The 22,147-nt window shown below is 55.8% G+C and overlaps 1 protein-coding gene across 2 annotated transcripts; it reads left to right on the top strand.

Moving 5' to 3' along the window:
* The first annotated feature begins 194 nt into the window (after positions 1-194).
* On the top strand, positions 195-21,956 carry HSF1 (heat shock transcription factor 1). Of its 2 annotated transcripts, XM_087706562.1 has the most exons (14): positions 195-534; positions 7,340-7,448; positions 9,330-9,466; positions 10,769-10,893; positions 15,708-15,783; positions 16,113-16,174; positions 16,288-16,384; positions 17,604-17,734; positions 18,199-18,420; positions 19,318-19,413; positions 20,341-20,446; positions 20,549-20,614; positions 20,951-21,020; positions 21,286-21,956. In XM_087706562.1, exons 1-14 carry the CDS (start codon positions 412-414, stop codon positions 21,483-21,485), a joined length of 1,620 nt encoding a protein of 539 aa, XP_087562688.1. In that variant the 5' UTR covers positions 195-411; the 3' UTR covers positions 21,486-21,956. The 2 variants fall into 2 exon arrangements, with proteins under 2 accessions (XP_087562688.1, XP_087562689.1); XM_087706563.1 differs by lacking the exon at positions 19,318-19,413.
* The last annotated feature ends 191 nt before the right edge of the window (positions 21,957-22,147 follow it).

The raw sequence follows: 22,147 nt of genomic DNA, 5'->3' as shown, positions 1-22,147 counted from the left end.
TCCACCCCGCTTCCAGACTCGGGAGTCGCCCGGGGACCCCCCTGCAGGGAGCTCCGCACACAGTCCGAACAGGTGGAAGGACCGCGCACGCGCGCATCTGCTCGCGACAACAGGTGGGGTGCATGCGCACTACCACAGCCAGCCCCCGCGGCGCGAGGCACAACAGTGTGTCTAGACGGCGCGTGCGTGCGTGCGGCGTTGCGCCTGCGCGTCGCAAGATGGCGGCGGCCATGCCCGTTCCTTCTGAGGGAGCGAGTGCGCAGCGCGGCGTCGGGCTTTGGCGAGGCAGGAGTAGCCGCGGCCGCTAGTCGTTTCCGCGCCGCCCACTCCGGCGGCAGCAGCGGGGCCCGTTGCAGGGCTTGCCCGGCCCAGGAAAGCGGGCTCGGGCTGGGCCGCCCGCCCGCCGCTAGCATGGAGCCCCCCGGCGCCGTGGCCGGAGGAGGCGGAGGGGGCAGCAACGTGCCGGCCTTCCTCACCAAGCTATGGACGCTGGTGGAGGACACGGACACGGACGCGCTCATCTGCTGGAGCCCGGTGAGGAAGCAGGCCGCGCCGGGGTCTCAGCCCCTCCGCCCGCTCCAGGCTGTCTGGTTCAGGGAGGAGGAGGAGGCGGCGGCCCTGAGGCTTCCCTGTGGGGGGGGGAGCGGCCGTGTGGGGCAGAGGAAAAAATGCCTGGCGGCCCCTCAGGAGGGGGATGCTGGGTCGGGAGGGTCTGAGGTGAGGCGCCCTCGCAGGGCCGGTGATGGAGCCCCCGAGAAGCGTCTCAACTTCGGGGCTTTCAGGTTGGGTGGACTACAACTCCCAGGTTGGCTGCCTTCCTGGATTCTGGGAGTTGTAGTCCCCAAGTCTTAAGGCTGCCGAGTTTTGGAGAGACTCTTACTTAGAGGCTGGAGAATGTGGGTCTTCAGCGGAGGCAGAGGGGGGGGGTCCTCTTCCTTCTCCCTGAGTGGTTTTCGCCCTTCTTTACCTCATTCGGCCTCTCCCGAGTTTGGTTAATGTGTGTTTGTGTCTCTTTGTTTACTCCGGTTCCTTCCAAAGAGTGTTTTTCAGACTGTTTCCAAGCATAGGAAAAGCCCGTTTGGTGTTTTTTTTCCCCCTTTATACTTTTTATCCTAAGGAGATTCCAGTATTAGCAGTCTGCCTCTTTTTTATTTTCTCCTCTATAGGTTTTATAGGAGGGCAGTTCTGAAAACATTGACTTTGGGGGGGCTTTTTGAAGTTTTTATTCTCAAAATAGTATCACCTGCTGATATCCTGGCATCCTTTGAAAAGTTACTTTACCATTCAGCCTTCCTGTGTAGTTAGAGATTGTGGTTTAGGTTCTGGTCTATCCTGTTGCACGGTGCAGGCATTATCGGACTATTGGTCAGCATTTTGGTCACTGAGCTATAGTGTCCCAGGGAATTCCGTCATTCAGTGTCTACAAGAAAGTGTGAGTAGGGACCACTGGAATATCTGTCATCAATATAGCTCAACAGGAGCTCAAGCAATCTATACCTCTGGAAGATTGCCAAACTGTGACAATCTGTGGGTGAATGGGCGAGAGAAAACAATTTGATATTAAACCCTGATGGAAACGCTATTGGAAAATAAGAAACCGAGATGGATGGAATTGCAATTTATCTTAAGGAGGAAGTTTTCAGTCAGGGAGAAGTCTTGATGCTTAGCTTAACTAGATTTGTCCTTGGCAATTAGGTAAGTGTTCAAGCACAGGGAAAGGGCCAATATTCCAATATTTGAGGGGCTCCTACAAGGATGAGAGGGTTGACCTAATTTCCAAAGAACCAAAGGGCAAGGCAAGAAACAATGGTTGGAAACTAATCAAGGAGAGAAGCGACCTAGAATTAAGGAGGACTTTCCCAACGGTGAGAACATTCAAGCAGTGGAACAGCTTGATTTCTGACGTTGTGAGTGTTCCATGACTGGAGGTTTTTAAGAGACTGCACAACCATTTATCTGACATGGCATAGGGTCTCCTGCTTGAGCAGAAGGTTTGACTAGAAGACCTCCACAGTGCTCTATTATTCTATTCTAGGTTGAGAAAAGAGAAAAGTCTGTTCAGGTTGTTTAGGGGCAGAAGCCTAGAATGAGACTTCCTCTCAGATCTATGTTTCAGTCAACAAGTAAAAAAGAAATATATAACAATCCTCAAACAAACAGAATAATGTGCCTAGAATAGGGTCTTAAGCTGAGTTGAGTGTACAGTAATTGCTGTCTTAAGTAAGAGGAGGAGTTGTATTGTTACAAGTGTACAGTATCTCTAAACAGATGGTTGTTTAGCTTCTGCCAAAATGTCTCAATGGGAAGCTAGTGCTTTGAAATGCAGTCAGTGCCACTAAATCAACATTTGAGGAAAATCCAACTTTGAAGAAGAATAACTGCCCAGGATCAATGGGGTGGATTCATAGCTCCTGGGGAGAGACAGCACAGAAGGTGATTTAAGTCAGTTTGGGAATAAGCCTCTTGAGTATAAAGGGAACATTATTAGGAAAGTATATTCCAGGTTGTAATTCAAAGACTGTGGTTATATTGCATCTCATGAGAGACAATGGTAGCGTTGTAAATATAATCAGTCCTAATAAAATATTATAGTTAGGTAACAGCAATGCTGTGCATTTCCTAGTGACCAGTGTTCATTTAGGTGGTTCTCCACACAACCCTTTGAAATTCCTTCCACTCTGAAAAAGTGACTTATAACCCGGTTTTCACAACAGTTGCAGCATCCCCATGATCAAAATTTATGACACCTGCAGTGTCCCAGAGTCAGATGATCCCCATTTGTAAACTTCCAAGTTGGTTTCTGACAAGCAAAGTCAATGGGGGGGAGCCAGATTTATTTAACCACATGATTCACTTAACAACTGAATTTACTTGTGTGCCCTCTCCGTGTTTTTTAAAGTTCCATGCTGAGTAATTGTGTAGCATTCTATCTCTTGGAAGAACAAAATGTTTATATATGGAGCATCGTGTAAATTTTTCCTTCAATTGCTGAAGAGGAGAAGTACTTTCAAAGCTTTGTGGGGGGGGGGGGGGAGTGCCTGAGCCAAGTTCTCTGAAGAGGTGATAGAAAGCAGCCTTTCCAGGAAAGATGCTCTTCCGGTTATCTGTATAACAGACCAAGTGGGCCCCTGGAGGAGTGGCTGTGTCCCATCTCTTCTTAAAAACCTCCACCGATGGAGCACCCACAACTTCCCAAGCAAACCCTTCCACGATGATGTCCTTGTGGGCTTCAATGGCCTGGCCTGACTCAGTCCTGTAACTCAACAACAGATGTATCCTAAATACCCGCAGCTGACTTCTGACTCATCTGAACTTCATTGGGTTTGACAGTGAGCAAGGTTGGGTTGTAGAGGAGGGGAAACCAGAAGTCAAGGAGCTAAAACTCAGAATGGACTGAGGCCAGCAAAGCATGCTAACAAAAGGGTAAAAAAAATAAGAGGAATCAAATCAATATGCCAGCTGCTCCCTGAAGGAGGCAAATACTAACAGGTACCCAAAAGCAGATGTCCTCTTTATTTTCCATTCCTGTGTCTTAATTGCAGTATGAAGGAGTAAGTTTGAAGCATGGTTAGGAAATACCACATTAAATGAATTTAAATCCCCCAAACCCTAGTGAATTGCATCCCAGCATTCTTAAGGAGCCAAGTGGCGATTGGTTGAAGCCTTGTGTGTTGTCTTTGAGATAACCCAGACAATTGAGGAAGTGATGAGCGGAAAGGACCTTCAGAAAGAAGGAGAGATCCAGCAGACCTTGGCGCCTGGGAAGCCTGAAACACGGGGGATGATATAATGGACCTATTTTTACCCTGCATACACAAATATAGATGTGTGTGGCACGGTGGTGATTGGGCCCATGGTAGCCTTGTCAGTTCCAGTCTTGCATAAGAATAGCCTTGTGTGAGTTAGAGGCCTCCAGTGTGTGAGAAAGCTCTGGCTTTGCAGTCAGTGGGGAAAGGCCAGGGAATGGGATTGGGAGATTACCTGCAAGATGTCAACAGTTGCCTTAAAAGTAGACTTTCCAAGCAGTGTCACTTGAGGCTGCCTGATCCAGCCAAGTCTGGGGGGGGGGGCACTGAGGGTGGCAGGATTCCGGGATCAGTGAGTACTTTGGAGAGTCCAAGATGCGCCTCCCTTTCTCTGAACTGGCCCACTGAAGCTTGTGCCAAGGCTGGCACAACCCGGGGCGTCTTCCCAGTTGTGTTTGTTCTGCAACCGTATGGAATCGTCTCGAGGGGAAGATGACTCAACGGCAGATCTTCTTCCTGCCATGAGAGACAATCCAGTTGTACAATGATCTCTCTATGTTCTTCTGCCAGATTGGAAAATATTTCCTTTTCTTTCGTAGACACCGTTATATTTTGGCAATAAAATTCCTGCTCTGAGCCATAGAAACAATGACATTTTGCTGAAGAACGCATATGACTTTAAAAAAATAACCCAGAGCAAACCATTCAGTGATTGCTCCTACCAGCAGCTATTTGCTGGAAGCCGGGCTCAGGAGGGTGGGTGGCCAGGAGGCTGTTGCTCCAGGCACTGCCCTGGAGTGGCTGAAGGGCCCCATCCTGTCTGGAAGCAACCCAGGGGTTCCAGAGACCTTCCAGGTCCCGATTTTGTCTGATTGCCAGTCCTGAACCAAAAGATCCCCTTGAGCCACAGACAGGACACAGGCTGGGCTTTCCCGTTCCAGGCAGGCCTCCACCTCAGGCCACAATTGAGCCCAACCCTTCTGTTGCTAAGTGAAACATTGGTGAAGTGAGTTTGGCCCCCGTTTTTCAACCTTTCTTCCCGCATTTGTTAAGTGAATCACTGCAGTTGTTAAGTTAGTCACACTTGTTAAGTGAACCTGGCTTCCCCATTGACTTTTGCTTGCCGATGGTTGTAAAAGGGGATAATATGACCTTGGGACATAGCAACGGTCGTAAATATAAAGCAGTTGCCAAGCATCTGAATTTGGATCACATGACCATGGGAATGCTGCAGTGGTCATAAGTGTGAAAAACAGTCGTAAGTCACTCTTTTCAGTGCCATTGTAACTTTGAACGGCCACTAAATGAACTCTTGTAAGTTAAAGGACTACCTGTGTATGAGTTCTTTTAGCTGAAATTATTTTGGTATTATTTATTTCATCATATTACATAGGGTTGAATAAGTAATTCATAGTGGCCTGCAACAAAAGTGGTTGGTCTGTCATGTAGAACCAGCTGAATAAATGAAGCTGCCACCTTTCCCTGGTCACCTGCCTGTCCTGTCAGGTGGGTCAGAAGGAGGAGGAGAAATAGGCACACACAGACCGAAAGACTAACAGAATTCTGCTTGTCTGAATTGCTTCATCCGTCAGGGCTCTCTGTCTGAGGTGTTTTTGCCAGTTTCCTTCTTGGCCTGGGTTCAGGTTTTGCTTATCTTAACAGAATATCAGAGTTGGAAGGGACCTTGTGGGTCATCTAGTCCAACCCCCTGCCCAAGCAGAGATGACAGCCTGGTCTCTTCCTAAAATCTTCTAGTGATTTTGATTCTTGCCTTGATATTGGATCTCCCTTCTGTATACTTCAAGGCCATCTCCTTTATTCCCTCTGCCACCTGTGATTGGCATGTAAACTTTGATTCTCATTGTCTGGTTTGCCTTTCTCTCTCATGGAGATGGGCCAAAGAGAAGGAAAAATCCGGAAAACGTGTCTTTGTGTCGCAAGGCCTCAGTGCTATGAGGAGAAGCCCCCGGACTCCACTTTTCAGCGAAAGCTTTCTCCCTGGACTAGAGTGGGCTCCAGAGTCAGTGAAGTCTGCAGTATGTTGGTTCTTCTCATGTTAACCTGAGTAGAGATCTCAGTGCCACAGGTTGTCTGTCGCTTGCAGAATTCACAGCATAGAGGAAGTGCCAAAAATGGGTAAATAACCATTCGTTTAAAAAAGAGGGGGAAAGTATACCCAGGAAACTGCGGAATGAAGAATTTGTCTTAGTACTTGGGGAAATTCTCAAAGCGTTTGGTCTGCAAGCATTTAGGAAAAGGATCAAGACGATTCCTAGAAGCCAGCATGGGTTTGCCAGACAAATCTTACTGTATTTTTAAACTCATTTGTTAGATTAGTAGACCTGGGGTACGTCACGGATGTTGTGTACTTCGACTCCAGTAAAGCACTGGATAATATTGATCACGGATTCCCTTCTGATAAAAGTGGAGCCATGAATAGTCTCGCTGCCAAGTGGAGGGGCAGTTGGTTGGGCAATCCCTCCAAGGGGTGGCCTTACTGGGTTTATGCCTGCAGGGTTGGGGCCGGGGCTCTTTTATCATTTCTTTGCAGAGAGAATCTGGGCGGAGCAAACTTGTGGGGGCATCCTTGTGTCCCCCTTAATCCAGAGAGGGATTCTGATGAGGAACAGATCCATTCACCGGCTCCTCTATTTCCACCAAGGTCTTCAGCTCTGCAAAAGGCAGAGCCAGGCCTAGCCCCCCACGGCTGTGACCCACAGTGTGCTTGTTCAAAGACAAGAAGCATGAGCACTTAGCTAGGAGATGCAAGGGGCAAAGCAGGCAAACCACACCTCTGGGGGGGGGGAAGGATGGGGGTCTCCTGGTGGGTCCCAGGTTAACCTTCAGGCAGAGGGCTGCTGCAGCCGCCATTTTCACTTTCCAGGAATGCCGCAGTGTGGAGGAGGCTTGTGGCATTCTTGAAAGGAGAATGATGCCGGCATTTAACGCTGCAGCTTCTGTCATTTATTGCCCCTCTTAATTTTTCTTTAGCCAATTTAAAAAGTCCAGTATGTGTCTGCCTGGGCAGCCCCTGGGACATCAGCTCTGCCTAATGGGAGACTTTCCCCTGACTAAATGTTTCTAAATATTTACCAGGTGGCTCCTGCATCTCTCTGAGCTGAAAGGGCTGCGGCAGAAGAAGTCCTCGACTTACGAGCATTCGTTTAGTGGCTGTTCAGAGTTAACACAGCACTTTGAAAAGTGGCCTACGACTGTTTTGCACTCTTTATGGCAGCATCCCCGTGGTCACATGATCAAAACTCAGACCCTTTGCAACTGATTGATACTTACGACGGTTGCACTGTCCCAGGGCCACCTGGTCCCCTTTTGTGACTTTCTGACAGGTAAAGTCGATGGGGAAGCCAAATTCACTTCACAACCAGATTAGCAACCGCAGTGATTCGCTTAACAACTCTGGCAAGGCAAGCTGTAATATGGGGCAAAACTCTGCTGTCTCATTTAGCAATGGAAATGTTGGGCTCAATTGTAGTCGTAAGTCGAGGACTGCCTAAGGTTTTCTGTTTTATGGCTCAGCCGGCTGTGCTCCGGCCGGCCAGCCAGCTGACAAACTCATCCTTTCCCTGTTGTTGCAGAGTGGAAACAGCTTCCATGTCTTCGACCAAGGCCAGTTTGCCAAGGAGGTCCTTCCCAAGTATTTCAAACACAACAACATGGCCAGCTTTGTGCGGCAGCTGAACATGTGTGAGTATGCTCAGCGCCTGGAGAAGGTCTGCCAGGGACCCCCCGAGATGCTGCTTGTGGTGCTTGCAGGAGGTGGGAGGAGCCAAGCGGGAGGGTTTGGGTTGTGCCCAGGGGAGACGGCGCTCTGCTCTGGTTGCGTGCGCTGCCCTGGGGGGGGGGGGGGGGCTTCTTGGACTTTCCTTTAGTTAAGACAAGGTCCATGGTGCACAGCAACGGAAGCATCTTCTGATGTGGGGGGCATCAGGTGAGAGAAAGTTGGTCTTTCTGCTCTTCGCACACTGCCCTTGAAGCATGAAATGTGAAACTAATGTTTAAGGGCTTTAAAGAGCTGAGGTGGTGCGCTGGTTAGAATGCAGCATTGCAGGCAAAACTCTGCCGACAGCCAGCAGCTCGATTCTCACCAGGCTCAAGGTTGACTCAGCCTTCCATCCTTCTGAGATCGGTAAAATGAGGACACGGATTGTTTGGGGGCAAGAGGCTGATATTTGTAAACTGCTGAGAGAGGGCTGCAAAGCACTCTGAAGCGGTATATAAATCTAAGTGCTGTCCTCCGTTTGGGGGTACGCTTTTTAAAATTCCTACCCTCAGTTTCTCCACAACAGGACCGAGCATCGTCATGCGGCAATGGACCCCAAATGTTCCTAAAATAGTTCTTACCATTTTTCTCTATTTAAGATTAAAAATACTGAGAATTTGGGGTGTCCACCCAGAGGCCTCACTGCCAGATGTTGCCTGCAACGCAGAAGAAATAATAATAATCAGGTGCCCCCTAACAATTGCAGCTCTCTAACCGCTGTGCCAGGAGAGAGCCTGCCTGTCTTTACAGCCTCCCCAAATTTGCTGCTTAGCTGGCATGCGACTTTTGTGAGGGGCCTCTGAGGAAAGGGACGGCAGAGAAGCCCTGTCCATAAACATGGCTGCCCCAGGCGGACGAGGCTTGGCACCGGAGCCTTGATGACCAGCGTCTCTGCTGCTGCCTGTGCTAATAATCAGGAGCGTAATTGCCCAGGAGCCCTTGAATCTTGGCTTTTGCTGGGCGGTTGGTGGAAGAAAGGGCTGAGCGCCTGTGATGGTGGCCCTGCGGACCCCACTCGAGGGCGGGCGGTGGGCTCTTCATCCCTGCTTTTAGAAGGGGGAGGGGCTTTCTGGAGGACGGACCTCTGAAATGATAGCAAAGATGAAGGCTGCAGCTAAGAGCACCATCCAAAGGGGGCTTTTTCCAAAAGGTGCAGCTGGTCTTCCTTGCTCTGGTTTTTTTCTTTGGAAACGTTTTATTCCCACGCAAGAAGCTTCTTCAGTTCTTGGATGAGAAGCGAAACACTTTCAAGAAAAAAACCCCAAGAAAGTCCAGCTTCCTTTGGGACAACCCTGACCGGATGAAGGGGCGTCTCCACAGACAAAGAGCGTCTCCACCACACGGCAAAGGGAAAGGCAGGTCCTGCTCCAAATCAGGAGCTCCTGGGAGGCCGGTCTGGTTCGGTGCTGCTCTGACCTGCAACCCTTCCCATGCTCCCCCGAGAGACGCCCGGGGCTGTCTGCGGACAGAAAGTGCTTCTTTTACTTCCTTGGCATTTCGGAAAGGTGGCTCATAAAAACGGCAGCATTAGTCATCCCTGCGTGTCTTGGAAAGCAGAAGCGCCTCGGAGGGGCAATGGATGCTGTACATCGGGGGTCTGGAGCCCTGGCAGCGGCATGGCTTGAGGACGTCAACTCCCAGAATCCCTCAGCCAGCACGGTGTTCTGGGAGTTGAAGTCCACAAGCCTTGAAAGCTGTGAAGGTTGGGGAGCCCTGCGGCCCGTGACGGTTGAGTCAGCTGCTCCCTCCTCCTCCTCCTCCTCCTCCGCTCTGGTTGCCACCCAGCTCCGCCTCTTGTGTTTCAGACGGTTTCCGGAAGGTGGTTCACATCGAGCAGGGGGGGCTGGTCAAGCCCGAGAAGGACGACACGGAGTTCCAGCACCCCCACTTCCTCCGAGGCCAGGAGCATCTCCTGGAGAACATCAAGAGGAAAGTCACCCACGTGAGTCTGGCTGAGGTCCAGAGGAGGCTCCCTCCCCTCCCGCCTGGGCCCTTGGAAGGGCCTTTTCTCCTGGGATGCCCCGCGGGGGGGGGGGGAGGACCTGCTTCCTTGATGCTGGCTGGAGGCAGATGCTGAGGCCGTAATCATCCCCCGCCCCCCCCCCCCAAATTCCTGGTTCTGCTGGCAGACAGCTGAGCTGAGGTTGGCACTGGGTTGAATGTAATCTCTGGGGCAGCTCAAAACCTCCTTGGGAAGGGACTCTTCTCATCCTGCATCCCCCCATTTCTCCTTTGAGTTTAGAATTGCTCTTCTCTCGTATGTGTGTGTGAAGACCCCAGGGCAGTGTTTCTCAACCTTGGCTACTTGAAGATGTCCGGACTTTAACTCCCAGAATTCCCCAGCCAGCAAATGCTGGCTGGGGAATTCTGGGAGTTGAAGTCCAGACATCTTCAAGTTGCCAAGGTTGAGAAACACTGCCCCAGGATCTCTCGGCACAATAAGCTTGATAGCAATGGTGTCTCCCCCCCCCCCCCCCCAAAAGCAGCTCAGCTCTTTAAGGGTCAGGCTGGCTTCTTGTGCTCAGCGTGGCTCCGGCTCCCCCTGCAGAGACAGAGAGCAGCCCCTCGGCTCTCCAGGGCTTCCTGCCGGAGGAGATGGCCAGGCTGAGCTGGAGGGCTAAGTTCAGCCCCCCCTCCTACCTGGCACCAATTCTCCTGTCCCGGGTCACGCGATTTCCCCTTCGGCAACCTCCTGACAAGCAAAGTCAACAGGGAAGCCAGATTCACTTAACAACCACGTCATTAAATGAACAGCTGCAGTGACCCACTTAACAAATGAGGCAAGAGAGTTCATAAAATTTGGCAAAACTCACTTAACAACCGTCCCGCTTAGCAACAGAAATCCGGGGCTCAGTTGTGGTTGAGGATTATCTGTAGTACTTTTGAACCCTGTCCTGGTTCCTGACGTCTTGTGTCTGAGGACTAGCCAGCGCTTTTCTCCTTTCCAAGTTGAGTAATGCCTTCCCCCCTTCCTTCCTTCCTTCCTTCCTTCCTTTCCTTCCTTCTTTCCTTCCTTCCTTCCTTCCCTCCTTCCTTCCTTCCTTCCTTCTTTCCTTCTTTCCTTCCTTCCTTCTTTCCTTCCTTCCTTCCTTCCTTCCTTCCTTCCCTCCTTCCTTCCTTCTTTCCTTCCTTCCCTCCCTCCTTCCTTCCTTCTTTCCTTCCTTCCCTCCCTCCCTCCCTCCCTCCCTCCTTCCTTCCTTCCTTCCTTCCTTCCTTCCCTCCCTCCCTCCCTCCCTGCTTTCAGGTATCCAGCATAAAGAATGAAGACGTTAAGGTCCGCCAGGACAGCATGACCAAGTTGCTGACCGATGTCCAACTGATGAAGGGCAAGCAAGAGAGCATGGACTCCAAGCTGATCGCAATGAAGCAGTAAGTACATGCCTGGGGAGGGGAGGGGGGTTGCTCTCCCTTCCTCTGTGTCGTAGCGCCCTCTCCTGGCAACTGCCAGCAGAGTCATCAGCGCCCCAAAATTGGAAATACTCCTGAAAAATCTCCGCATTACTGGTCTCCTTGTTTTGTTTGTTTTCTTCCCCCTCCCCCCCTCTGACCCACCTTGTCGGTCTTTCCTTCCATGACACAAGATGACATTTGAAGAGAAACCAGGGGCAGGAATCTGTATATTCCTAAAACTCCCAGTCTTCTAACTTTTAAGTGGGCAAAATAGTCCCTCGGAGGGCAGTGGTTTTTTCAACCCAGGTACCTCAAATGGGATAACTTGCAGAATATGTCCAAAATTTGGGTCCCAGGACTCCTGTGGGACTGAAATTAGGCCAAGTGTGTAAAACATAAGCATTTATGGCCTAATGCAGTGGTTCCCAAACTTGGCAACTTGAAGACTTGTGGACTTCAACTCCCAGAATTCTCCAGCCAGCAGAGCTGGCTGGAGAATTCTGGGAGTTGAAGTCCACAAGTCTTCAAGTTGCCAAGTTTGGGAACCACTGGCCTAATGTAATGTTTCCTGTGCTGATGTTTGACTGCGCCGTGTAGTTCCGAGAGAGGCAGAGGCCCCTCTGAATGCGTCCCTCGAGGGCTTCCCTTGAGTCCAGGGCAGGAGAGGCTCCGTCTGTCTGTCCTGGTGGGAACCGTGGAGGAATCTGGCCAGGAAATCCCCCCGAGGGGATGACCCAAACCTGCCGGGTTGCCTAGCACAGTCAGTCATGTTGGAGGACGAGCGGCAGTTTTCAGGGCTCCAAAACAACGGCAGCCTCCAAGGAACCCATCAGGAGCCGTTCTGTCAAAAGGGGAGAGTAGAGAACCAGGATCAAGTTAAGCACAGGTAACCCTTGACTTATAACCACAGTTGAACCCAACCTTTATGTTGCTAAGCGAGACAGTCTTCTCTTGGGGCCTCCCAGGCTCAGGGGTTTTTTTGAGTGCTGATAGTCCTAGAGTTACGACCGGTCACTTACAACTGACCCGAAAAAGGGGTCTTACGACCTGGAATTTGAAGCGGGCTCTTCTGTGTTGCTCCAAAAGAGACACGATGGATCATCACCTCTGCTGAGCCAGAGGGAGATTCTGACTCTGGGAGCTTTGCTGGAAAGATGGAACAGCCCAGAGGGAAGCCGAAGCAGAGGGGGCCCTTTCCCCCCACCCCCCCCCCGAAGCGACCTGGCTTGGGCCAAGAGGACCTGCTCTGCAGAGGAGCCTCTGAGAGGGTGGCTGTCCCTGCTCTTTCTCAGCTGAGGGGCTCCTGGGCTTTGGGAAGGAGACTGGCTTTCCGGCCTTGTGCTGCCACGGGAGGAGTCTCATTTGTGTGTTTGGGCAGGGGGAGGGGGGTGTTTCTGCCTTGCAGAAAGGAAGTCCCACTTTCATGCATCCCCACATGAATGGGGCTTACGATAAATGTAGGTACAGAAAAATGAGGTGCCTTGCAGCCTCTCCCTTCACCTCACGGTGACCCCCTGGGCCAGAAACGGCCCCCTGCCCAGCAGAGGAGGAGCAGCCCTTCCTCCCCATTGGACAGTCTGATCACAAGCCATGACGGCTGGGTGGAGGTTGCAGGGGTGTCCTCTGTGGCCAAGAGGTTCGGGGGGTGATCCACAGCTAAAGCCCGAAATACCTTGACTCCTGGGTAGAGCAGGACTGGCTCTTTGGGACCTACATCTGGGGTCTCCGCCTCCTGGGAGCGTAGCTGGGGGTTTGGGCGGTGGCCCCACCCTGAGGAGCAGCCTCCCTCGGTCAGCTGGGAGAGATTCCCACCAGAAAGGGGTCAAGGCAGGGCTCTTCCCAAAGGAGGAGACGTCGTCTGCATCCCTCTGACATTAACAGGGCTCGTCTGAGGCCGATGAGCCAGGAATTGGGGCTTTGGGTTGCCTGTCTGTCATGTGTGTGCATGTGTATGTGTGTGTTTAAAGTTATTTGCTCTCCATCTCCTCTCCAAAGCCCGTGAGCAGTTCTGGGGACAGAGAGCTGTGAAAACAACTCAATTGAACCGCACACAGTTTGTGCCCAGCAGTGGCCTCTTGGGGGTCAGCTGCTGCTTGTCCAGTGGTCCTGAGCAGTCTAGGACTCTCTCGCTCTCCCACCCTCCCTCCCTCTCTCTTTCTGTGTGTGTGTGTGTGTGTGTGTGTGTGCAGGCGGTCTATCTCCAGGTGGAGTCTTAGTTCAAAGGGAGCTTTGTGCAATGGAGGCACACAAGGGGCCTCCAGAGGCTAAGAAGGAGTTATTATCCTTTGCTGAGAGATTGGGGGGGGGGAGACACCTGGAAATGCCACAGTAGACTTGCTCGTTAATTGGGGTGGGGGGGAGGCTGGGGTTGCTGCCAAAGAAGACAGGGCCAGTGCAAATACCTCTGGCACTTGATGTGCCCCTCCTCCTCGTACTTCTTGGGAAGCCGAAGCAGGAAGTGCTCTGTGCTGAGAGACCCAGGACAGGTAGAGGTGACTCTGGACTCCCTTGGAGGCAGAAGAGGGCAGAAGAGCCGGTCCTGCCTGCATCAGGCCAAACCTCTGCTGTCCTTGTGGAGAGCCCACACGAGGAGGAGGAGGAGGAGGAGGAGGAGGAGGAGGAGGAGGAGGCTGTGGAGGTTGGACAGTCCTCTTGCAAGGGAGCCTCCCTTCTCCTGGTGCTGCCCTGGGAAAGGAGGAGGCGGCTGCCTAGAAGAAGCCCGGGGGAAGGTGCGATGATCAGGGAGACAGTGGGGGCTCTTCCCATCTCCCAGATCGAAGCCCGAATCCCATCATCTCATTTCCTTCTCAGTGGCCTTGAGGGGCTGGCTGGGCAAGCAGATGCTGGTCTGGATTTCGGGGTGGGAGCCGGCTGTGAGAGCCACCCCAGGTCAGGGCAAGGCTCCTTCAGAGGGAGATGCCTGCACCCCCCTGGCTGGGCCACTGCAGGCAGGTGTCCCTCCGCCCGCCTGGCCTCTCTCAGCGCAGCCCCTCCCTTCCCCTCCCCTGCCAATCTGCCAGCAGCCTCCTGATTAAGCTGCTTGCTGGCTCCCTCAGCGCCTTTGATCAGCCGCCCACCCACCTGCATGTTCCCTTGAAGGGGTGCCCCCCCCCTCTGTCTTTCAGTGCTTTTTGATCTCTTCATTAGGGAGGGAGGAGGGGCCCAGCAGGGCCTCCCAGGATGGATGTTTCCCTGCATCACTTCCCAGGGAGCTTTGCCAATAGCCAAATTGGAGGAGCCCCCCCCCCCCCCGAGGTCCTCCTGTCAGAATGGAGAATTCGGGGGACGAAAGGAAGCCTTCCTTTCACCCGGCAGAAGCTTCCTAGTGGAGCCACTGCGGGACCTCCAGGGCCTTGGACCCAACGCAGAGCGGCCCATTTCTTTAACGCTGAATGCAAAAAACGAACGATTCTTTACATCAAAGATGCAATCCCAGTGGAACAAATCTACACAGATGTCGATGGAAGAATCTTGATGGTGGAAATTATGGACAATAATAAGAAAATGCTACTAATAGCAAATCTACGGGCCTAACGATAAACAAGATGAATTTTACAGAAAACCACACAGGAAAATAATAGATTTGGATTACTCAAATATTTGCATGATGGGAGACTTCAATGGAATTGTAGATAAGAACATGGACTGTAACTCACAAAAGACCGAAAAGTTAAATAGAAAGATACTCCCTAAATCCTTTTTTAAAAGGAGTCGGGAACGACCGGCACACAAGGGAGGAGAACCTTTACCTAAAAATGCACTGCAGAGAGTGGAGAATGGCTGCTACTTCAACACTGCAGCTTTTTAAGGAGAGACGGGACTCCCATTTGTCTGAAACGGTCTGGTGTCTCCTCCTTTTGAGTAGGGGGTTGGGCTAGAATGGGGGTCCCCAGTCCCTGGGCTGCAGCACAAGCCAGCGAGGCCCCATCCGTGTCATGCAGGCAGCCCATGAAACGGGCCCCCTCCGGTCCACGGGGAAAACTCTCCACGGAGCTGGTCCCCTGTGCCCAAAAGATTTGGGGTGGGTGGACTAGGGGATCTCCAAGACCCCTCCCAACTCCGTGATTGAGAGGCCCCGGGGCCCAGCTGCTGAGCCAGGAGGCAGTGACGGAACGGAGGCTCTCCCCAACTCTGCACCGACAGACGAAAGAGGGAAGCAGAGCTGGCATTATAGAGAGTTCCCATTTAGTGACCGTTTGTAGTTATGATGTGAAGAAAAAAGTAATTTTGCAGCTAGTCCTCATAGTTACGACCTGTAAAGATGGGTAAAGCAAAGGAAAGCTGAAGTCAGGCCATAAACAGCCACGGTTTCACTTAGTGACTGCTTTGCTTAATGGCTGAGATGCAGGTCCCAGTTGTGGTCCCTAAACAAGGACTGGGTGTAGTCTCCCTTGGGGGTGACCCAGATGCCCTGAACGCCCCAGAGGCCAGGCCAAGAAGGGCCGGAAGCCTCTCTGGATAGTCGTGGGAGTGAGGACCCTGGTTGTTGGGAGCCCCATGCAAATCATGCTCCTGTCGTGGGGGGCCCAGCGAGTGCTCAGGAGCCCTGGGGGGAGGCGGGTCACTCCGAGGGCCGCTCTTATTGCCAGCAACACCTGCAGGGAGGGGAAGCTCAGAGCTCCATGTCTCCCCTCCTCCAGGGCCCCTCTTTGCCCCACTCAAGGAGGCTCCTCTCAGACGGGGGGGCCTTTGCGTTTCTGTCCCACACACAACCCTCCCAGCTATGGCATCCCCTGGGCAGCTTGGAGGCTGTTTGAAACCTCTGTCGTTAAGGCTCTCTTACCTCCTTGCAGCGAGAACGAGGCCCTGTGGCGGGAGGTGGCCACTTTGCGTCAGAAGCACACGCAGCAACAGAAGGTCGTCAATAAGGTGAGTTTGACACCCCCCAGTAGCCCAACTCAAGAGTCCCCCCCCCCTTACCCCTGGAGGACCCTGCTGTGAATCCTCAACCTGCCCAAAGACCGGAGGGGATCCGCCCCCCCCTCGGCATCAGTGGGAGGCCACGGAAGCAGCCCAGAGCGACTGTGGCCAGATCCTCGGTCTGAGCCGTGAGATCCAGGGGCGAAGGACTCCGGAAGCAATTGGCCGCCCCCAGCAGTTGCCCCCACTCATACCCTCCTCCTCTTCCGGGGCTGCCTCGGGACCCCCGTTCTCCCAGGGTGCAGCACCCTCAGGGCCCCCTCTTCCTCCCCTTGCAGCTCATCCAGTTCCTGATCTCCTTGGTGCAGTCCAATCGTATCCTTGGGGTGAAGAGGAAGATGTAAGTGACCCCCAGGGGCAGGGTTGAAGGGCAGCCGGGGGGGAGGGGGAGCTCTGGGTGTGGCTGGAGGGTGGCCTCACTGGCCCCTTGCTTTCTCTCTCTCTCCCTTCCAGCCCCCTGATGTTGAACGATGGCAGTTCTCCCCACAGCATGCCCAAATACAGCCGGCAGTACTCCTTGGAGCACCTCCACAGCCCCTCCCCCTACTCGGTAAGTACGGAGGGACGGGCGGTTGGCTTCCGTTGCTCTCAGGCCGTCTCTCGGACCTCAGCCCACCTCCTCCTCCTCCTGTGGGTCTCCCCAGGCAGAGCCAGCTCCATTCCCTGCAGGGACAGCCTCCAAGGGGACAGGAGGACTAGCTCCTTAAAGAGGCAGCGGCCCAAACCACCAAAACAATCCTCGGTTGTCTAAACGGAGGCATAGAACCAAAATCAGGTGAAGCGACAGTCTATAAAGCCTGAGAGAGGCCTGGAATGCAGCATGCAGTTTTGGTCGCCCCATTTGGAAACAGAGGCTGCCCGGAGACTAAAACCTGAAGAAGGACGGCTGCAGGATTTGGGTTTGGCCAGTCCGGAGAAAAGAAGGCCTTAAGGGAGGGGGGGGACAGGATAGCAGTCTCCCAGGGTTTGAGGGGCTACCATAAAGAAGAGGGGGCTCGGCCTCCGGAGCCCCAGAAGTCAGGAGGAGAAACGACGGATGGGAGGCGATGAAGGAGAGAAGGAACTCGGGAGAAACCTCCTCAAAGGGGGGGCAGACGTTGCCTCCGGGAGTTGTAGCTGCTCCATCCCTGGAGCCTTTGGAGGAAAAACGGGGCAGCCGCTTGTCTTTGAGGGCAGGGGGTCTCCTGCCTGAGCAGGGGGTCGGACTCCCTTCCAATCCAGGGATTGGCTGCTGCAGCCCCTCAGCCTCCGGCCGGCCCTTGGAGCAAGAATCCTCAGGCAGGAAGAAGAATCCCAGCCTTCCTTTTCCAAGAAGGGGGGGTTAGGAAAAGGGCCCCCGGCTCAGGCCCGGCCTTTCCTCAGCTGCAGCTCCCGAGCGCTTCGGCCTTGGAGTAAGGCTGGTGCCTTGGGAAGCGGGGGGCGGCTGGCGCAGCCCTCGTGCCACCTGGTGCGAACCCAGGAGTTGCGCTCCCTTAATCCAGGCCTCCTGGCGCTGAGCCTGTGCTCTGCACCCCTTTTCTGCCTCCCTTCCCCTCCCGACTGGGCCTGTCCTCCCCTTCTTGGCTTTCTTGGCCCAAGGGAGGGGGCGTGGGGCAGTTTCTGCAGGAGGGAGGAGCCCCGCCTGGAAAGGCCCCTCCTCCCCTGGGCTTCCCTCGCCTCTTTGGGGGAGAGGTATTGTGGGTGTGTGGAGGGGGGCTGCCTCTTGGCCCATGGCCGGCAGGAGAAAGACTCCTCTTGTGCTCCCCCTTCCTTCCTGCTCCTCCTTACAGGCCTCCCCCCCAGCGTATGGCGGCCCCAAACTTTACTCTCCAGACTCCGGCCCCATCATCTCTGACGTGACCGAACTGGCCCAGTCCAGCCCCTCTCCCTGCCCCAGCAGCAGCAGCTTTGAGGAGGAGAGGTAGGGGGCTTCTCTGGGGCTGGGGGCTTTCCTCAGAAGGTGGGCCTGTCTCTCCCGGGTGGGAGCCTCTCTCGGCCTGCCTCTGGGCAAGGCTGCTCCATAAAGACCATCGGTGGTTTTTAAGAAGAGGCCGCGGAGCCCCTTGTCTGAAATGGGGTAGGGTCCCCTGCTTGAGAAGGGGGTGGGACTAGAAGACCCCCAAGGCTGCTCCTTCCAATTCTCTTACTCCATTCTCTGTCCCCAGAGTTTGCTCTCCCCCTTCGGGCAGTGGCTGCCACCTTTGCCCTTAAGAGGAGGAGAAATCAGCTGGGAGGGGGGGCGGCTCTGTGGTGGTGGTGGGGGGATCCTCCCCGTTCTTGCCTGCAGCCACCAGCCTCGTCCTTCAAGCCCCTGGTCTTCCAGCCGGGCAGTTCGCCAGCCTTCATTGCCCCTCTGCCTTCCCCTCGTCCCCCGGCCTGTCTTAGGAGGAGCCCCGTAGTCCGCATCAAGGAAGAGCCTCCGAGCCCCTCGTGCAGCCCCTCCGCGGAGGAGGCCAGCCCCCTGGACGCCCCCCTCTCGCCCTCCGCCTTCATCGACTCCATCTTCCGAGAGGAGCAGCCCAGCGGCACTTCGGCCACAGCCCCTCCCGGCCACGGCACCCGAGCGCAGCCCCAGGAGAAGTGCCTCAGCGTGGCCTGCCTTGACAGGTAAGTGTGGGGCCTCGAGCCCAGGCCTGGGGGCCCCACCCCCTCTCTTGCCCACCAGCCGCCCCCCCAGCTCCACCCGCAGGCCTGGTGTAGCCCAGGGGTGCCCAGCCTGGGCAACTGGAAGAGACTCCTGGGAGTGGAGATCCACGAGAGACCCCCCTGACCTAATGGGCCTTATGGGTGACCCAAGCAGGCCAGGAAGGACCAGGGTTCTCCTCTCTGCCCCAAAGGCCCTTCTGCGTCTGGGGGGAGGGGGGGCGGTGTTGTCTTCCCAACAGCTCCAGAGCTCGGTAGAGCCGACTCCCAGTCCCTGGTTGTAGGAGGTGGACTGGACAAGAGGGAGGGGGGGGGTCCCTTAGGTGATGGGGGGGTTCTGTGGCGTAAAGGGTATCGTTTCTGAGCCCCCACTCCGGGATGTGAGGTTCAAAGCCCCCTAAAGGCAAAGGCCCAAGAAGGGGAGGGAAGCCCCCCAGGACTCTCACCCACGCAGGGAGGGCAGGCTCAGTCTGGGCTGGCATCCTCCCTCCCTCCCTCCCTCTCTCTGTCGGGAAGAGCCCCGTGGCCTGAGGGGGCTGTTGAGGGGGGGGGACCATCGCTCGGGCCCTGCAAGGGGCAGAAGTGGGCACCTTTACGGGCCCTTCGGCTGCTGCTCACTGAGCAACAGGCAAGGAAGCTCCTCCCGTGACCGATTGTGGGGCGCCCTGGCCTTGCTGTTGCGTCCGTGGGATCTCCTCCCCACCGGCAGGTTGTCTCTGCTCCGCCTCCCCCGCGGTGCCGCCTTCCCCCTCAGCAGCAGCAGCAGCAGCTCCGTGGCTGGTCAGCCCCCCGTCCGCTCTTCCCTCCCTCCCGGTGGCCCCTGCGTGGGTCTCCATCGACTCTTCTTCTTGTATCTTTCAGTGTGGGCCGAGCTCCGCAGATGTCTGAGGTCACCTGCCTTTTCCCCAGCCCTTCCTCCTCCTCCTCTTCCTCTCTGCACTGCAGACCACAGCAAGGGTCAGCATTTCCTCAGCCGTGGCTGCCCCCTCAGGAGCGGGGGGGGGGGGAGATGGGGCAGGGAGCGGGGGGGGGGAAGCCATGGGGAGGGGGCCTCGGAGCCGGCAGAGCTTCATCCAGCCCCTTGCTCACCCCTCTGAGGGCAGCCCCTGAAGTTACAGCCAGGCCATCCCCCCTTTGACCGCCGTTGGGAGGGCCGAGGGGGCCTGGCTGCTGGTCAGAGCAGAGTCCAGCCGTTCCTGGCCTTCGGGGAGTCGCCAACCGGCTGGCGATGACACCCTTGAGCCCAAGGAAGGGGGTCTGACGTCTCCCAAGCCTGAAGGCTCTCCAGATTGGGGAGGGGGTTTCCCCGCTGGCGGTAGAGTCAAGGAGATGGAGAGGCGAAGAGGAGGGAGCGTCCAGGCCCATTCTGTGCGGTGGCCCTGCTGAAGCTGGCTGGCCGAGAAGGGCCCCCGGGGGGATTAGGCAGCTCTTAGGGGTCCAGCTGGCCTCTCCTGGGGGCCTGGCTCTTCTTCGCCCCAGGCATCGTCTCTTCGCACACAGACACCCCCCCCCCCAGCAGAGGAGTCCAGGGGCATCCTCTCTGGCCCTCCCAGCCTTCCCTCCCCCCCTTGCGCCTCCTTGGGGCTCTGCTGGCCCTCGGGAGGGGCTGCCACTGTGGGGCGGCTGTGCTGAGTGCCCTCCTGCACAGGGACTCAGGGACCCCGAGGCGGCACTCGTGAGACGTGCGGTCGGGTCCCCCACGCACAACCCCCACGGGGGCGGCTGGTGGCAGGAGGAGCCGGAGGGCAGCTTCCGCGGGGGAGTCGGGCTTCCTCTGTGCCCCCAGAGGATCCCGGAGCAGGAAGAAGAGGCTGGCGGCCGAGTCTGTGGAGCCCCCTGCCTGCCCCCCCGACCGCCCCACCAGCTGCCCCTTTGCCTCCCCAGGAACGAGCTGAATGAGCACTTGGAGACCATCGACTCCAGCCTGGACCACCTGCAGAACATGCTGACCACCCACAGCTTCAGCGTGGACACCAGCGCCTTGCTGGACGTAAGCCCTCCCCCGGGAGCCTCGGGCGGCAGCGGGTGGACTTCGGTGGACCCTCCCCACTAACCCCTCCCCTTGGCTGCCCTTCCCCTCCTCTCCCCACAGCTCTTCAGCCCTTCCATGGGGGTGACGGACATGAATCTGCCAGATCTGGACAGCAGCCTGGCCAGTGTGAGTCTGCCTTTGCAGAGACCCTCCCTCCCTCCCTCCCCAGCAGGCCCTGATCGGAGGAGGCTGCCCCCACAGTCCTCCCTTCTTTCCCTTCAGCTCATAGGCCTGTCAGCAGAGGGTTCCCTCCCGGTGGGAGAACCTGTGGGGCGGGGGGCATGTTCCAAAGGGACCCTTCCTCTGAGCACCGAAAATGCCCACTGCAGGAAGAACGGTGGGAGGGAGGAGGAGTTGGGGGGGGCTCCTGTGCTTTCTCCCCCCCCCCCCGGATCAGGTGGCCTCTTGCTTGGGTGCCTCTGTGAGGGAGGGGCCTCTCACCCCTGGGGGGCTCTTTTGCAGATCCAGGAGCTCCTCTCCTCCCAAGAGCAGCCGAAGGCAGCCGAGGGAGAAGACGCCACGGCAGACACAGGTGGGCACCGGGATCTGCATGCGGGGTCAGCCCAGAGGGGCCAGCTGGAGCAGGGGGCGCACTGCCCGGGGAGACCCCAGGGGGCCCCAGAGGGGGCAGGCAGGCAGGTCTTCCCCATGGCTGGCTCAGGGATTCTGGGAGTCCACGGTGAAGTTGGCATTGTTGCCCCCCCCCCCAAACATCCAAGGGCTTCTGGGACTCTTGGGGGTGTCCGTCCCCCCCCCTGATCTGTGAAACCCCCCTCTTGTTTTCTCTGCCCTGCCAGGCAAACAGTTGGTCCATTACACGGCCCAGCCCTTGTTCCTGATGGACTCCAACACGGTGGACGTGGGCAGCGCAGAGGTGCCCATTTTCTTTGAGCTGGGCGAAGGAGACGGCTTCCCAGAGGGGGAGGACTGCCTGGAGGACCCCGGACTCCCCCTGCTCTCTGGGACGGAGCCCCCCAAGGACCCCGCGGTCACCTAAGGCCCAGCTCAGCCGGGAAGGCCTGCCTGCCGTGGGGCCGAGCTGCTTTGGGACAAGAGGGGCGCCGCGTGGGGGCCTCCCGCGGGGCTGTTGTGGGCCCAGGGCAGGAAACGGGGCTCGGAGGGACGTGGCCGTGGCGGCCGGAGGACGTTCGCCTCGCCTGCGTGACCGTCGCTCTCCGGGTCTTGGAAGGCAAAGCGGCCTGTCCGAGAGACTCCGCAGCTCCTCCAGGCAGCCGGCCGAAGGATGTTGGGGGGCCCTGGGGACCCCCGCGAGAAGGTTCCCCCGTCCCCCACCTTTCCCCAGTGGGGTTTATTTTATTTCCCTTGGCTTAGCAGTGAAGGGTTTGTACATTTACATTTTGATTGTTACTAGAAAAAATTGTATTTTGAATTTTTACATCAGAGAAGACGCCAGCCGCCCCCCCCTTCCTCTCTCCCCCCTCACCATATAAATACCTCTATATATATATATACATGCTCAAATATATCTATATCTCTACGGAACGGCCCGTCCCCAGGCCCACTTTTCTTCCCTCGGACGACGGCTCCGCCTCCTGCTGCTGCTGCTGGGGGGATTGGCAAGCAGCTCCTTCCAGGGGGGAACTGGGGCGGGGGGAGGGCCAGCCGGCCCAGGAGGGGGGGCAGGGTGTCAGGCAGTAG

Source organism: Thamnophis sirtalis, unplaced genomic scaffold, assembly GCF_051295495.1.
Source record: "Thamnophis sirtalis isolate CommonGarterSnake01/CBP01778 unplaced genomic scaffold, rThaSir2_p1.2 scaffold_2, whole genome shotgun sequence".
In the NCBI taxonomy this organism is placed as follows: domain Eukaryota; kingdom Metazoa; phylum Chordata; class Lepidosauria; order Squamata; family Natricidae; genus Thamnophis; species Thamnophis sirtalis.
The sequence above is the reverse complement of the archived record's forward strand: the minus strand, read 5'-3'. Positions and strand labels throughout refer to the sequence as shown.

What these genes read in the sequence shown, in the direction of transcription:
- HSF1 (XM_087706562.1), top strand. Translation starts at nt 412, where the DNA reads ATGGAGCCCCCCGGCGCCGTGGCCGGAGGAGGCGGAGGGGGCAGCAAC. An exon ending in ACAGCCCCTCCCCCTACTCG is followed by an intron (nt 16,385 to 17,603) that starts GTAAGTACGGAG and finishes TCCTCCTTACAG; the next exon opens with GCCTCCCCCCCAGCGTATGG. An exon ending in AGCAGCTTTGAGGAGGAGAG is followed by an intron (nt 17,735 to 18,198) that starts GTAGGGGGCTTC and finishes GGCCTGTCTTAG; the next exon opens with GAGGAGCCCCGTAGTCCGCA.